This window comes from Lutjanus erythropterus, chromosome 6 (genome assembly GCF_056507025.1).
Source record: "Lutjanus erythropterus isolate fLutEry1 chromosome 6, fLutEry1.hap2, whole genome shotgun sequence".
NCBI lineage: Eukaryota > Metazoa > Chordata > Actinopteri > Lutjaniformes > Lutjanidae > Lutjanus > Lutjanus erythropterus.
This window is the reverse complement of record NC_139322.1, coordinates 7,324,834-7,342,177: the sequence shown is the minus strand read 5'-3', so window position 1 is coordinate 7,342,177 and position 17,344 is coordinate 7,324,834. Positions and strand designations below refer to the sequence as shown.

The window sequence follows — 17,344 nt, the reverse complement described above, 5'->3', positions numbered from 1 at the left end:
TGTGATGAGCAGGGACAGCTAAATGTGTCACTTTACTTCAAAAAGTATATGCTTTTATTAATTCCATTCAAAAGATTATTTCCACTTGTGTGTGCCGTAAAGTTTAGGGTTTTGAAAGGAAAGTTTCATATGTGAAAAATGTTCATTTAAATGCTCAGATTGAGCTGTGTGCAGTTTTCAGGGGCTCTAAAGGCTTAAAGCTGTACTTTTCAAGTATTTTATTTAGTATTTTATACACAGTATAGCAATCATGCAGCTGAAATGAAACTGTACCGTCCCAGCTGTAGTATGCAGTATATATTTTGGACATGACATACGTCTTTAACAGTCAGCATATATATTAAAGTCACCAGGATCTGTACTTTACTGAAAGATCTGATGAGAGTATTACATGCTTCAGTGACACTGCACAGATAACATCAATGCCCTCACTGCCGTTCATTAAGCTGGACATGCACGATAAGCGGCCGTGGGCCCAACTGTAGGCATAAATATTGCTGTGTCTCCCTGTGGAACAGCAATCACCTCCTTAGCGACCTTTGCACTTGGTAGAACGCGCCCTCTGAGTGCTTCTCCCTGCCATGTGTGTATGTTGTGAACTCTGGCCTTGGCAAACATTAAAGGACAAGCCCAGTCCGCTGCTATCATGTGTCCATGTGTCGTGGAAAGAGAAGGCTCGAGGGGGGGGCGGGGAGGGTTGAGAATTCTTTGGCAGAGAGGTTTTAGTTTCTTTAAAAAGAGCATCAGTTCTGTAGCCGCTGGTCACTTAATCCAGTGTGTCGATTGTGCCGATGGTCTTTAGACAAGGTGCTGGTTGCTTCAGTGGAGTGTAGAGCAGGATGGAGCTTCCTCAGCTGGAACACGTGAGGCTCAGGCGCAGGTGTGACAGCGCAGGTGAGATCACCGATGATGCAGAGAGCATGCCAAAACAATGCATGGAAGAAATGCTGCAGTAAGCTTTCTACTAACGTGGCGCCAGAGATATGTTCATACTGACTGAGTGCAACATATGATGGACTGAAAATAGACTGCATGTGTTGTCATGTAATGCTGTGCTTGATGCAGTGAGGAAGTAACTTCCTTGTTGAGGGTGCAACTGCACAAGTTGCAGATGCATACAAACATGAAATAAACAGGGTTCAGAGGCTATTTTAAAAACGTATACCACTACAGTTCTTGATAACCTGCTAAAAACAGTGTTGTCAGTAACCTAATCCAAGCATCTCAATATTAAAGTAATGTAACTTGATTACTTTTGGATTTCCTCAATGCCAAATATGGTGAAATTGTTTAGCCTATATGTTTCATATTTGATTTATTAATTGTTCATCCAGCTGTTTGTTATGTTGAAATGCACTTTCTGATTAATGGTAGTAATTATGCACTTTTAAATTGAAATTTTTTGTTAGTAACTAGTTATTCACACTTCACACTCGCACTGAAAGTAAACCGACAGGAACCTGTTCTGGCGCGGTTTTTACCCAAAAACCACCCTGGTCACCAGCATCACCAGTTTCAGTCTCAAAATATGTTTCAATGGTAGTAATAGTATTCAAAAGTTAGCTAGCTAACTGGATTTCTGTATACCTAGCAATTTGTCAGTGTAGCTAACATTATTGATTGGTCTGTGAAGCTAATGTTAGCATTGGCCTGTATAGCTATTGTCAGCGGTTGTTCTGTATAGCTAATAGTAGTATAGCGGTTAGTCTGTGTAGGTATTATTAGCAGTTGTTCTGTGTAGCTAACATCAGCGTTTTGTCTGTGTAGATATTATTAGGGGTTGATATGTGTAGCTAACATTAGCTATTGATCCGTGCAGCTAATATTAGTGGTCGGTCTGTGTGGTTAACGTCAGCAACACAGACCAGGTACTAACATGGTTTGTGTAGCTATTATTAGCTGTTGGTCTCTGAAACTAATGTTAGTGGTTTTCTGTGTAGCTAGCATTATTGGTTGGTCTGTGAAGCTAATGTCAGCATTGACCTGTATAACTATTGTTAGTGGTTGGTCTGTGTAGCTAACATCAGCGTTTTGTATGTGTAGCTATTATTAGGGGTTGATATGTGTAGCTAACATTAGCTGTTGATCTGCACAGCTAACATTAATGGTTGGTCTGTGTAGCAAACATTATTGGCCTATATAGCTATTCTTCGTGGAGATTCTGTGTAGGTGTTATTAGGGGTTGATATGTGTAGCAAACATCAGCTGTTGATCTGTTAGCGGTTGGTCTTTCCTGTAAATTCATTCTGTGAATGTTCACAGCTGAGGGCAGAACAGTGAAAACTGTTAGAAAAACTGTCAAAACTGTTAGAACGGTTAGATTTCCTCCAGTGACATTGGCATTTTTTCACTAGAGATCATGACAATGAGCTGACTATCAGATTAGCTGGTGCCACATGGTAGTTTATTCTTTATTTTACAATGCATTTTAAAATTGTAATCCAGCTAATAATCCATTTTTTTTTACTAAATGTATCTGCAATCTGAAAGCTGAGAAAGATCAGAAATCTTTGAGGGCTTGCTTGCTTTGTAATATTTGGTGGAATTTCCTCACATATTTTCTGATATTACTATATGTACATGAGTGAGGGAAGATAGCAAGAGAAGTGGTGAGAGGAAGAACCACAACTCCGGTTCTCCGTGGCTGTTGTCGTTGGAAGGACATGGTGAACTCCTGCCAGGACAAACACCCACTAGAATAGCATTTACTGTGCCTTCTTTAATGGTGCAGCTTATCCCCAAAACAGGAAACACTGGCCATTAGTGGCCATCATTGCCGGGATAATCATCCCCCAAGAGTAACTGCCTGTTTACATTTTAGAAAGTGGCCAAAACCCCTGTAGGTGGTTAATGATCAATGGCATTGAGGTTTAAGCCATGACACTTAATGAATTTTGGAGGGGAATCAGGCAAGATAAGTTTGAGTAAACACACTGATCACTTCCCACTATTCATATGTCATACACACAGAAGAAAGACACAGCTGACTGCCAGTGTCTGACGTTGAAAGGTGTTGACTGATGAGCTGTTTTTCTACTCAGAGAGCTGATATCTCTGGACATATCTAGTCATTTCCTGAAGCGCTGTACTTGCAAGCAAAAGAGTGACATTTTGGTGGGCAGATTTTGTTACCGTTTGGCAGAACCAGGCTCACTGTTTCCCCCTGCCTCCAGTTTTAATGCTAAACTAAGCTAACCGGCTGTAGCTATATATTTAATGGACAAACATGAGAATGGTCTCATCTAACTCCCCAACAGTCTGCAAACAAGCAGTAACTTTGAATTATTGCTTCCAGGACAGTTTTGTGGAACTTGCACTTTTTTGAATCTTTTTTACTTCATACATTTCAGCACATTTCTCAAATTGTGATGATGCTCTGGCTCCTCCATGGCCTGTGGTTGTGTGTCTTGTGCTGAGGAGTGTACTAGGGTCAGCTAGGGTTAACTGCCACCCGCTCACCCAGCTTGATTAAATTTGCTTTTAAGTTTAATGTGCAGCTATCACATTAGAAATTAAAGACAGGCATTAAGAATGGATTAAGTTGACTAGTAGTTTTCTGACAGCATCCCTGTCTTGTGTTATTTGCAGCAGCAATGTTGCTTTTTGCTGTAATATGTCAGGATTGGTCCATTTTGTGTGGAAGAAGAATTAAAGGACCCACCGAACGAAGTCTGGGTTAACGTACCACTGTTGTGATACCCTTTATCTTTTACTGGGGTTGTACGTTTTGTTGTGCGAGCTCATGCAAAGAAAGCCTGCCGATCTCGAGCTTCCGTCATAATACAGGCCCTCTGTGCTGCTGTGTGTTTTTGTGCTCCCACAGGTCCTGGTGGGCGGAGCTTATTAGTGCAACTGAATGCACCTTGACAGTCCACCTTGAGTGCACTTAAGATCAGCTGTTCATTTCCACTGCCACTCCTTTCCACTCCCTTGCACCATGTTTTGTTTATTTTAGTTGAACTTATATTTATTTTACATCCTTCAGCATCACACAACTTTGAAAACCACAGTTATAGATTAAAGTACCTGACAGTATATAAAATAGATCATATCAGCTCTGACTCCAGCAGCTACTTTTAAGTACAGCCGATATAGAATAGTACAGTGACTCCCAAAGTGTGGGCTGCATGAAAAATAAATCAAGTATTTTTTTAAGTGTCAATTTTGATCAAAGATTGAAATTAGAAAATAAAAAAGATTAAGTTTTTTTTTGGTTGGTTGATTTTGAGCTATAATAAGTAAAACCTGATTGATATGATTATTTGATGATGTATGCACGCTACGTGCATGATCATGACTATGTAGCAGGCTGATGCTGAAACATTTCAGTAATCTGAAATTTCAGTAGTACCATATATTTTTTAAATTAAGTTATTTCATTTATTTCTGATAATCCTTCATGTACCACTAGAGGGAGCCCATGTACCACCAGTGGTACATGTACTACAGTTTTTCTAGGATGTACACTAAAAGGAACTAATTTGCAGAATGAGTATTTAGACTTTTGCCTGTTCTGCTAAAAGTTCTGTGCTTGCTACTTCTTCATTCAGATTGTGAATGCAGTATTTTTTTTACTTAAAATTAAGTATATCTATATTGTGGTATTACCATTTTTACTGGTAGAGGGAAATTCATTATGTAGGTTCTATATATATATGTGTGTGTGTGTGTGTGTGTGTGTGTGTGTGTGTGTGTGTGTGTGTGTGTGTATAAGGACATATAAGTAAAAACTTGCTTTTTAAAAGACATTTCTACTGACTGTTTCTATGCAAAGCTAACTGATCCTCACCTTTTCTCTGCAGTTGAGTCTCCTTTACTTGTCTTTTTGTGTTATGTCTTTTGCATCATTTTTATCTTGTTACGTCTGTGGTGCATGATATACCCCAGGGAGGCATCTTTTCTATTGATCTTGATGTTGGGAAGGCGCTGCATGGTGATGCAAAATAAAAAAAATAATCAATGATTCCCTCAAATGCATTAAACACTAAAGTAACAAGCCTGTTTTAAAAATATAAAGAGTTAGAAAAACACAGAGATTTGCACTAAAATGTAGGAAGTAAAGGTAAAAAGTTGTCAGAACATTACAAACTCAAGTTAAGAACAGATGCATGAAAAATCTACTTAAATACAGTAACAAAGTACTTAGTTACTTCCCATGTCTGTATATGACTGCAGTGACAATTTAACAACCCTTCTCAGATTTAAAGTTAAGGGTTAAACTGCCCTCTAGTGGTAAGAAAGAAGAGGCTCCACTCTGCACTTCTCAGAGTGACAAACAGCTTGTTCAGTGCCGACTGTGCTCATCTGAATTCATGAGAGGTTTCCCTCCTTTGTCATTCCCGTCTCAGATGACTCCGTTGCTCTTCTCTGACTGAGGAACCAGCTGTGCGTCACCACAGCAGCACATGTACCGAACGGCGGATTTGGATGCTCCTCTGCTCTCTGACATCACCTCAGAGATTTTGGCAGCTTCCCTCAGGCCTTTTAAATCATGAAACAGATGGAGAGGCAGACAAGCAGCATGGCCTCTGGTCCTCCCCCTCCTGCCTACCAAGTACCTCTCCTTAGCAACAGTCAGCTGACCTGCAGTGGGTAGCGCTCATTAAGCACACACATGCAACTCAGATCACAGAGCTGTCTCAAGCCTGCTACTCGGGCCTCATGGCTCTCACCGTTAACACAGAGCAGAAGAGACTCACGCAGACTCCTCTGCTCAAGATCTGGGTGCCATGGATGGGCTGCAACTTGAACCGCAGGAGAGGATGTAAGTGTAGTGAAAACTCGGCTGAGCTTGAGTAGAAGATGGTTAGGATACTTTATCTTTTCTGTCTTGCTGCTGTTTGTTCTGCCTCTACTTTACTTTTCACTTCTGTGGCCTCATTTACAACATAGATTTGTACTTGAACTTAAAGTGACAGTTCACCCCAAAATAAAAAAAATACATATTTTACCTTTTACCTATAGTGCTATTTGTCCAGCTAGATAGTTTTGGTGTGAGATGCAGAGTTTTGGAGATATCAGTCATAGAGATGTCTGCCTTCTCTCTAATATAACGGGATGAAATGGCACTCAGCTTGTGGTGCTTGAAGAAAAAAAATACATTTGGAAAAACTCAGCATCAATTCCTCTTTCTAGAAATCAGAACCTGGTTACTCGAGATTATCCACAGACCTTGTTATGAGAAGTTTCATGTACCTTTGTTCTAGTAGAAAGAACGTAGTTCCTATGTGAAACTGTTCACAACAAGTTCTGTAGATTACTTTGAGTAACCGGGTCATAATTTCTGGAAATAGACACTGGTGTTGAGTGTTTCAGGTTCATATTTTTTGGCACTTTGGCACCATAAGCCGAGTGCCATTTAGTCCCATTACACTGGAGAGAAGGCAGACATCTCTAGCCGATATCTCCACCAAAATTACCTGCTTATGCAATTCCTGAGAAGAATCTCAAATTAACTTGAAATTGCCAGCAACTGCCTTACAATCAGTGATTTCTCTTTGTATATAATCCAGCACAAATGAGGGTTTTGTCAAGAACAGCTATGGAACCAAAAGAGAAAAGCAAACAGTTTGGAGACACGAGACAGAGGAGATTGAGGCCAAACAACACGTATTAATTGGTGGACTAAAAATGGGGTGACAAACAAAGCCAAACATGTCATCGCAAAGCTGAAGAATGACTAATTTCAAATCTAGACTTTGCTTGAGATAAGATCATCTCCACGTCAAAGTGAGGTTTCATCAATAACCACTTCCAGTATACACAGTTTTCTGATTGAGTCATACTTAAGATCAAAACACAGCAGTCACATGGAGAGGTGGCACACACTCTTTACTCAAGTAGGACTACAGATACTTGTGTAAAAAGATGCTCTGATAAAAAGCAGAAGTGCTGATTCAACTTCTCTGACATGTGCTCGAAGTATAAAAGTAAAAAGTCACCCTCTGAAGGACATTTCTACTGTTTTTTTCAGTGCCAAGCTAACTGATACGCTAAAGTACGGTAACAAAGTATTTGTACTTTGTTGCTTCCCACCTCACAGGTCACAGGTGTTTCAACCTGTGGCTGCAGGACTGGGATCAGCCCTCTGCTGAGGTGCAGGTAGGCCGGCAGCAGTCTGTCCTCTGAGACAGACGAGTCAGCCGTGGATGACGGCCAAGACTGGACCAAGCCAGGTTGCCGAGTTGGCTCTCTCTTCAGAGTCTGACGTGGTCATTTGGGCATTTTGCTGATGCGGCATACTCCATCCATAATCGAACAGGCTGGAGTCCGGCACGCTCCCTGCCCTTATGTAGACGCACACAGGTCATCTGGGTTCTTTAGCTAGGTACAGCTAACTGTCAAGCAACCCTGCAGCCTGTCTTAAATTGCTGATATTTTTGGAGACAGGGACTCATCCAGGGTTATGACAGGGTAAGAAACACGAATGCTTTAAAATCATTTTCAAAAATTGTCAGGTTTGTGTGTGAAATTATGAGCAGATAATGAGGATTTATCTCAGCAGTCATTCTAGCAAAGAATATTTGTTTCTTCAGCAGTGCTGCCTCACTTCTGTCTGAACTAGATTTTTCCAGGAGGACTAACGGTGTTATCTTGAGAATATTGTTTTGTGTAGCTGGTTGATATTTTAACATACTTTGAGATTAGGAGGGTTTTGTTCTCGTGATTGTAGCCGTATGATGCTGTACACTGTGCTGCTGGTTTGTGAGGCGTGACTACGCCCTAAGAACTAAAGATGCTAACTAGAACCATAAAGAAGACTAGAAGAATCCTTTTTGATTCCTGGTAGAGTCTTTCTTTCAGCGAGTTTTACCTCAACCCATCTGTGAAAGGTTTCACCCTCGAGTGAGACGTTCTACAGAAAACTCCCAAGAGCCCTCTCTTGGGGGTTCTATCCAGAACCTCTCCACCTTTTAAGGGTGCTAACAAGAAGCCACCCAGGAGATTCTACAGAGAACCTTTTTATACTCCAAAGTTTTTAATCTAGAACCCACTCAAGTGGTTCAACCAAGAACTGTTTTATATTCCAAGGGTTTTATCTAGAATGCACTAAGGAGTTCTATTGAGAATCTTTTTATATTCCTCACAAAAGGGTTCTTTGGATGAAAAGGGTTCTTAATGCAACCCTTAGTCTTACAATGAACCCTTGATAAACTCTCTTCAAAAAAGGGTTCTTCCAAAACAAATGGTCTTGAGTAAAATGTGAGCCCTTCAGGAAGAACCCTTTGGAACCGTTATTTATAAGAGTGTACCTCACTAAAAGTTGTTCTTTACTTCATAAAGATGTTTGACTTTTTGCAAAATAATATTTCATAGTTTTAATTATCTTGTTTGTCTGTTAATTTGATTTTGTTTGTTTGTTTGGACAGTTTTCTGTGTTGGACATGCTGACACAGACAGATAAGCCGTGTGACTCTCTGCACCAGTTTGCAGACATTTGAGCTGCACCTTGGAGCTCTTATTCTCTCTTAATGAAGATTACCTTGGCAGGGACACACACACACACACACACACACACACACACACACACACACACACATACACACACACACACACACACACACACACACACACACACACACACACCACATGTCCTGCAGCACAGAGCCTCACAGACTGACTCTGGATTGAATTTGATCATTTGAACTTGAGGCTTAATTCTCTTCTGCTGAATGATGTGTTACATTTTTAACAATCGTGTAAATTTACAGCATCAGCGGCGCTCAGTACCTGTCGCTTCATGCTGTTGTGTGTTTGTCTTCATCTCAGCCTCGGTGCCTCAGTTCTGTAACTCTCCCACGTTGATCGTGATGGTGGGACTGCCCGCCAGAGGGAAGACGTACATCTCCAAGAAGCTCACTCGCTACCTGAACTGGATCGGAGTGCCCACAAAAAGTCAGCTTTTGTTCTAAATGTCTAAAAAAGTCAAATAATTATTCCATTATTTAACATGTTAACTACATTAGAAGTTAATCATCAAGTCCATTAGTGCTTTCTTGTCCTAAAAGGAAAGAATCTACATTTTTTTAACCTCTCTGTCTCTCTCCAACCAGTGTTTAACGTGGGTCAGTACCGCAGAGAGGCCGTCAAGATCTATAAGAACTTTGAGTTCTTTAAACCTGATAATGAGGAGGCCATGAGGATCCGCAAGTAAGAGGGATCATACGTGCCAAAACGCACGCACAGAACATTATCATTTAATTTTTAATAAGAGAACAATATGCACCATCTTGTTGGCCATTCACAAACAAAAATAATAGAAATGAAAAGCTAAATAATAATAAACTGTTTAAAATTATGCTCAGTCATATTGTGTAATATTCATTTGAGTTTTATGTGATCTGATTTGTCTTAAACTGTCATTTTCACGCCACAAACATCATTATACCACTCATATTTCACAGTTTTTGCTCCCTTGCCTTTACAAGTGTAATTTCTCTCTCAGGGCCTGTGCATCTGCTGCCCTCAAAGACGTCGCTGCGTACTTCACAAAGGAGCAGGGACAAGTAGCCGTGAGTAAGAGGACAACTGAACCTGTCCCTCTAATCACAATAAGACACACTCATTCATTATTTAGCTTTCTTTTGTGTGTGTGTGTGTGTGTGTGTGTGTGTGTGTGTGTGTGTGTGTGTGTGTGTGTGTGTGTGTGCTTTTGTGTGTTTTACTTTTCACTTCCTCAGTCGGGTCAAGGAAAATAAAGAAGGATTGATTTCCCTGAATCAGGTCTCCCTGAGAGTAAATAGGCACTCCACTGATTTTACACATTAAAATCAGCTTGTTCTAACTTGTTATAACAAAAACCTTTTGTTACAATCTGTGCGTTGGAAGTTTAAAAGACATAGACTCTGAACTACAAACCAGTATAACTCAGCCTCTTTTTTAAAAATGTGCCATAACAATAAAAAAATCCCTGTAAGGTTGAGATTGAGGTCATTTTGAAGAGGAGCATCTGTCTGGTTCAGTCACTGAGGTTTATACTGTATATTGCAGTGTAACTGGATCATTATGTTGTTGAGACATAAAACTAAATATATGAACATATTGAAACACTTGTATTAGGCACTTGTATGTGCAGAGAAGGTAATTAGCAAGTGAGACCTGCAATTAAAAAATTATGGTATTGAAGAGCTCTTTTTTTTCTTTTATTTTTGTTGTAAAATGTAGGACATAAAATAGAACTTTATCAGTATATAACATTTGTAAGACGCGTTACTGATTCATGCATTATAATATGCGATATACACAGTATACAGCACTGTGTTGTATTTAGTGTGTAACAGTATGTTCTCTTATAATTCAGGTGCTTGGTTAGCAGTCATTGTGAGTAGTGTAAATGTACTTATTTTGCAAGTGTTTTAAGGATGTATTGATAACGCCTGGGTCTTGTCCCGTTCAGGTATTCGATGCGACCAACACCACCAGGGAGAGGAGGGCAGTTATTAACAGCTTTGCAAAAGAGAAGGGCTACAAAGTGAGTACATATGTGGAAGATGGAGATTTTGGAAAAATATGCTTATCCAAGAAAAATATTTGTGTTGTTCTTACACCTGTCTGTTTAAGTTGAATCTAGCAGACAATTAGCTTATGATAAAGACTAGAAACAGGGGGAGACGGCTAGCCCGGCTTTGTTCAAGGGCAATAAAGCCTGGTCTATCTTGTTTGTTTAATCCACACAAAAACCAAGGAGTAAAAATTACAAGTTTTAGTTGTGGTGACGTATGTGCAGGACTATTTTCTTGATCTGGTGCAGATCAAAGACTCACTTTGTCAACAAAACTCCAGACTCCAGATTTTGTTTCCTTAGAGCCAGGCTAGTTTTTGTCTCCCTGCTTACATTATGCTAAGCTAGGCTAGCCATCTCCAACCTGTAGCTGCATATTTAACAGACATGAGAGAAAGGAAAAAAAATTGTTTCCCCAAACTATGAAACTATTGCTTAAAAGACAGGATTAAAAACACAAATACATGATCACAAGAGGAAAATAAAGCAAATATGCTGCATATTTCACAATCATTTAATGAATGACTTTCTGTATGCAGGTGTTCTTTGTGGAATCGATCTGTGATGACCCAGAAATCATTACAGAGAACATTAAGGTGAGACGGATATGTTTTTTTAATGTAAATGTTTACCCAGGACGGGCAGCAGTGTTCTCAATCTGCCTTTCCTTTCCAGCAAGTGAAATCTGGGAGTCCAGATTACGTGGATCGTGACATAGAAGAGGCCATGGAAGACTTCATCAAGCGCATCGAGTGTTACAAAGCCAGCTACATGTCTATAGACGATGAGAAGGACAGGTACTGACCCATAATGCTTTTCTTCATGTGAAATTAAAAAGTGAAATTTACTTCACAGTTTGTTTTCCTCAACGCTGCCTTCGAACAGGAAGCTCTCCTACATCAAGATCTTCGATGTGGGCAGCAGATACCTGGTGAACCGAGTCCAGGACCACATTCAGAGCCGGATCGTCTACTACCTCATGAACATCCACGTCACACCGAGGTCCATCTACCTGAGCCGCCACGGAGAGAGCGAACTCAACCTGTTAGGTCGCATAGGTGGAGATTCAGGCCTCTCCCCCAGAGGACAGAAGGTGAGTAGATATACTGTAGATAGAGTTTGATCCTTTCATGCAAAGTGTAAACATTAGAAACATAATTAAAAGGACAGATTTTAAGGATAGACTTATCAAACGTCAGTATATTACAGTACCTTCAGAAGATGGCGGCTGACATATCCCCAGTTTGGAGAAGCAGCAAAATGTATTTTAGCCATCCTTAAAAAAAAGTACACTGTTTTAAGAATATTTTCACTGCTTTACCTTACTGTCAGGTGGCTTTTTTCAATGGGATACAAGCCATAACATAATTTTCTCCACCAAACTCGTGTGACAAAATCAGTAATTTTAATTTGCAGAACACAGGAGTTACTGGTCACCTGCTGCCTTGATTGCTTGGTTTGTTTTGCTTATTGTGTGTCTTCAGTGTTTTAAGACTTTAGACTTAGCCGCGGTAGACCAGTGTCTCCTGTGATCTTCAAGATAAATTTACTGGTTTTGGTTAAGGAGTTTGGTGGCTTTGGAGAAAATGATATTTGCCTTATATAACAGCACTTTAATGTTAGAAAAGGCTGTTTGAAGGCAGGGTAAAGTGGTGAAAACATTCATAATATAGCATACACTTAAACTAATTTAGATTTTTTTAGATGGACCTGCTTCTAAGTGGCTAAAATACATTTTGACCCTGTCCACAGTAGTACTCCTGCTGCTTCTGCACACTGCACGCCATCTACTGTAGGTAATACACTGACTATTGATAAGTGCCTCATGTAACCCCGCTCTCTTAAACACATTTTCAAAACACTAAAAGGTAAATTCAAAACAAAATGTACAAATTGTAATTGCTTCCAGTATGCCAGCGCCTTGGCGACGTTCATCAAAGGTCAGAATATCAGTGATCTGAAGGTGTGGACGAGCCACATGAAGAGGACGATCCAGACTGCAGAAGCTCTTGGTGTCCCGTATGAACAGTGGAAGGCCCTCAACGAGATAGACGCTGTGAGTTTACTGAGTACATCTTAAAATTATGTCCTTTATATGAACACACATGAAAGGCTTTTGTATTTCTAGATGTTTTTCAAATGCTGTCGGTGAATGCAGCAGACGTTGCTTACTAGTCGCACTCCAAACTTTACAGCTGTAAAGGGAAAAAGATGTTATTGTTTCTTTTTCTCTCTAAGGGAGTATGTGAGGAGCTAACCTACGAGGAGATTCAGGAGAATTTCCCAGAAGAGTTTGCACTGAGAGACCAAGACAAGTATCGTTATCGTTACCCCAAGGGTGAGGTAAGAGCTCCCCTGATGTTACACTGTGACTTTGTCTTAAACCTTCAATTAAACCATTGAAGTTTTACCTGGAGCACACTGATGTACACAGTGATGACATCACTCCAGGAAACCATTGTGTTTTAACATTTTAACAAACACAAAAACACTGGATTTTTAAAATTGGCAACACCACAGTGTAAAATACTGTTACAAGTCCTGCATTTAAAGTTTAACTTCAATAAAAGTGCATCATGCAGACCAGCCCATTTTAGAGTAACATATATGATATAATTCCATTATAATTATTAATGCACTGTATAAGCATCACTTTAATGTTACATCTCATCTAACCAACTTACTAAAATGAGCCCAGATTTAATTTAAAAATGCGTAATTAGATTATAGTTCTATTGTCAAGAATTACTTTAACATTTTTAAAAATATGACAATTTTAAAATTATGAAATTTGTTTTTCATAACCAGAAGGTAAATCTTTGTTCATACTCTCACCTGTGGTCATGAAGGGTGGGTCATGACCGGAAGAGCAAGATGCAAGCAGCCGAAATGGGTTTTCTCAGGAGGGTGGCTGGTATCTCCCTCAGGGACAGAGTGAGACGCTCAGTCATCCATGAGGGACTCGGAGTCGAGCCGCTGTTCCTTTGCGTAGAAAAGAGCCAGTTGAGGTGGTTCAGGCATCGAGTAAGGACGCCACCTCGTCACCTCCTCAGGGAGGTGCTCCGGGCACGTCCAGCTGGTAGGACGCCACGGGGCAGACCGAGGACTAGGGGGAGGGGTTATATCTCATCTCTGGCCTGGGAACTCCTCAGGATCCCACAGTCAGAACTGGTAATGAAACCGGGTAAAGGGATGTCTGGCATCCCCTTCTGGAAGTGTTACCTCCCCAACCTGACTTTGGATAGGCGGTTGAAGATGGATGGATGCAGTGAACAAGTTTTGAAATGTTTAAAGAGAAAGAAGATTATTACTGGAAGATTTTTTGTGGCTCCATCCATTTTTTTGTATAGTATTAGTTTGTATTCTTTTGCAATCCAGTGGGTTAAGTTAATAATTACAAAAATTGCCATGCAATTTGTATTCAGTAACATTGCAAAGTAATCTGACCCAACCCTGTGATGCGTTATAAACTATTTGTTGATTATAATTTGTATTAATAATCTGAATCTGCAAAGTAACTAGTAAGTAAAGCTGTCAAATAAATTTAGGGGAGTAAACAGTCCAATATTTAGTACAACATGATGTAACATATTTTGTCTTTAGCTTCATATTAACAGACAATAATAAAGGTGGTATCAGTCACCAAGAAAAGGAATAAGCATACTTGCTAAAATGTTGGACTATCCCTTTAAGAGCCTTCCACTGAAATGCATCCTGTCAGACATATTCATGATCATAAAATCTGAGTAAAGTCAAGTAGGGTCAGGTAAGTGTTGTTCAGTGTACATGCTTTTAAAATGGACCGAGAAGATACGAGAGCATGACCCTGGTTGAATAATTGATGAACTCTTGAATTATTTTGTCTCTCGTCCAGTCCTACGAGGACCTCGTCCACCGTCTGGAGCCGGTGATCATGGAGCTGGAAAGGCAGGAAAATGTCCTGGTCGTCTGCCACCAAGCTATAATGCGCTGCCTGCTGGCCTACTTTCTAGACAAACCTGCAGGTACAGAAATCCAGTCTGCTTCTCCACTCATAACACCTTGACACGCAGTGCTATGTGATGTTATTTCAAAAAGACAGACACTCTTAATAATCTTATTTGTCTCCTGAAGATGAGCTCCCTTATCTCAGATGCCCCCTCCACACAGTGCTCAAACTTACACCAATAGCTTATGGTAGGTGGTGAGTGCTCAAGTGTCTGACATATTTAATCTCCACATCTAAATCTTTCCCTGACACCGTCTTTCTCCTCGATTGTAGGGTGTAAAGTCGAGCCATTTTACCTCAATATTGAAGCAGTCAACACGCACAGAGAGAGGCCAGTGGTAAGTTTCCACCAGCGCACATTTGTCATAATAGATGCTTACCTTTGCCAACTACTGGGGCTGTGGTTCATTACATACTGTACATCTGACGGCAGGCAGTAACGCTTGTAACTTGTATGCTGATGAAATGAAAATGTACACTGGTGAGGAATGAGCAAAGTGAGCAAACTCTCCTTTATCATCCAGTTTACTCTAAATGAGGCCATAATTTACAAAATGAACATCATGCTGTGTGGAAGAAGACTTAAAACTAGTGATTCAGAGCATAAACGCTTTGGGAAAATGTTAACTGAAGTTATAAATCAAGGTTTGAGTAAGAAGTAGGGTCATTTTTTGTAGTTCAGCGAGTGGAGTCGCCTCCTACTGGCCATCAAAAAGAATGCAGGTTTAAGATTTTTTATTGGCTTCACCTTTACCAGACTCTCTTTCTCCTCTTATTATACTGTATAAAAAGGCAAGTTAAATATCCTGTTATCCTGTAACTGTCCATTTGTGATTTGTGATAAATCTATACTACATATTTTGTACAGTATGTACACATTATAACTGTCATGCTGTTCTAGCCAGTAGACAAAAAATAAAACAAAGAAAAGAAAAAGAAAAGGAACTCTGATTTTAAACTTTCTGATTGGTTGAGTGCTCAAAGAGTTTTATTTCAGCCACCATTTTTCAAAAATCTGCAGCCCTAAACCAGTTTGTTGTTTTGTTCATTGTTCTCTCACAAATCAACACAGAGTTAGAGAAGTCCAGGCCTTATTGAGCATTTATGCAGAGGACATAAAGTACAGCTTCTTTCAAATGTCAGCAGACTAATTTGCCTAATCTCCAGGTCTTCAGATTGTGCTGGAATCACAGACAACGGGCTGAGAAAACCCCTTAGTTTCTTGAAAAGTCGCCCCTGTGGCTAAAAGTTCTGGGTACCTGTGAATGTGGCTCAAGTTAAACTTTAATAGAAAATCTCTTTCTTAGGTTAGTTAGTTATTTGTTTATTTTTGTGTCATGCCAAACAGCCGGTCAACACATGGGATTACAACAGCACCATATTACAAAACATACATCTTCTGGGATCACATATAGGAGCAAAAAAGTAAACAAAAACAAACCACTACATTACATAGCTCCACCATAGTCTCAGAAAAAAACAGGAAAAAAAGATAAACTTTTGAAATACATTTCAAATAAACTATACACTGAAAAGAACTTTTACAAATTTACAAACAATCATAATAAAGGGCTTTTTTTCTTCATCTCAGGTTTTCTACAGGGAACTATCTTATCTAAAAGTTTAATACTGTATATCAACAGCTGACTCAGTCTTTGTGCACTATCCATTTTCACAAAATCAATATCTGATGTTATATTACTGAACAGAGTAATCCACAGCTCCCGGTAAAAAGGGCAGCAGAAAACAAAATAAAACAGATTCAGCCAAACAGCACACTGAAGAAATCTGCTTTTCTTCTTCTAGACCGACATATTGTCATGTCTCATGTGTCCAGATCACAGCTGGACACATTAGGATCTTGCATTTTGGATAAATGATATGCAACATAATTATCAACACCATATTTACATTTAAGATTCATTCATTATTTTGCTTTGAAGCTGAAGCTTCTTGAGCTGTTTCACCTCCATTCACAATTTATTTCAGATTTTTTTTCCTGTCATGAGCAGCTTCTACTTTTCTTTTTTGCATTGCCTTGTGGGAGAGTAGTTCCCATCAACGGCACACTCAAGAACTGACAGTATTTAGTATGCACAGTGTCTGGTTTGAGTGTACTTCATTTCACCACTTTTCCAGTGTGAACACACTATATAGCGGTGGAGGGCAAAAACCTGCTCAGAATTAGCATGTAGAAAGGATTTGGGAAATAGCCTGCAAAAAATAAGAGTTAAAAATCGCTGTTCATGCTGTATTATTTTTTGTGAGGTAAAAATGCTCTTGAAATATGTAGGATCCTTGCTTTAAATGGACTCTCAGTATTCGTGTTTCTGTCGTTGCAGAATGTCAACATCAACCGAAACCCAGAGGAAGCTCTGCAGACGGTGCCTGACCACATATAAATGCTGCTTTGTGACAAAAAGGACTACAATCATATGAAACTGGATGTGTTGCTACTTATTAGCCGCACTTAATAATAGAGATGCACTCCAGTTAAAGGTTGATTGCGTGAAAATAGGAGACAGGGTGGGTTTTGCTGCAGGAGAGGATGAGGTGGTAGAAATGGCACAAAGTTAGCCCGGCTGTAAACATCACGACAGGTGCACATGTCCTGGACTGAAAAGGTGGCAATGGAGGAGAAGGTTCTGTTTTTTCACATGTGTGTGAAATATTTGTGTCTTTTCGGAGTAGAGTTTGCTTTTCTTAAAGCTACTACAATGAGTTTTTTTTTATTGAAACAGTTCATTTATAACCTCAGATCAGCTGTTTCTGTATTACTTCCTCCCACCAGATCTGATTTTCCCAGGCAAAGTCACTGAAAAAGAAGCAGGAAGAGGATTTTTATTTCCGTAATT

The 17,344-nt window shown here is 39.8% G+C and overlaps 1 protein-coding gene across 2 annotated transcripts; it reads left to right on the top strand.

Annotated features, from left to right (window-relative positions):
• The first annotated feature begins 734 nt into the window (after positions 1–734).
• On the top strand, positions 735–17,341 carry LOC146324772 (6-phosphofructo-2-kinase/fructose-2,6-bisphosphatase 1-like). Of its 2 annotated transcripts, none has more exons than XM_084720388.1 (14): positions 735–894; positions 8,770–8,895; positions 9,054–9,150; positions 9,446–9,512; positions 10,397–10,471; positions 11,041–11,097; positions 11,177–11,298; positions 11,387–11,594; positions 12,411–12,557; positions 12,740–12,844; positions 14,376–14,505; positions 14,615–14,677; positions 14,763–14,827; positions 16,832–17,341. In XM_084720388.1, the coding sequence occupies exons 1-14, from the start codon at positions 840–842 to the stop codon at positions 16,889–16,891; spliced, it is 1,377 nt and encodes a 458-aa protein (XP_084576514.1). In that variant the 5' UTR covers positions 735–839; the 3' UTR covers positions 16,892–17,341. The 2 variants fall into 2 exon arrangements, with proteins under 2 accessions (XP_084576514.1, XP_084576513.1); XM_084720387.1 differs by lacking the exon at positions 735–894 and adding an exon at positions 5,623–5,764.
• The last annotated feature ends 3 nt before the right edge of the window (positions 17,342–17,344 follow it).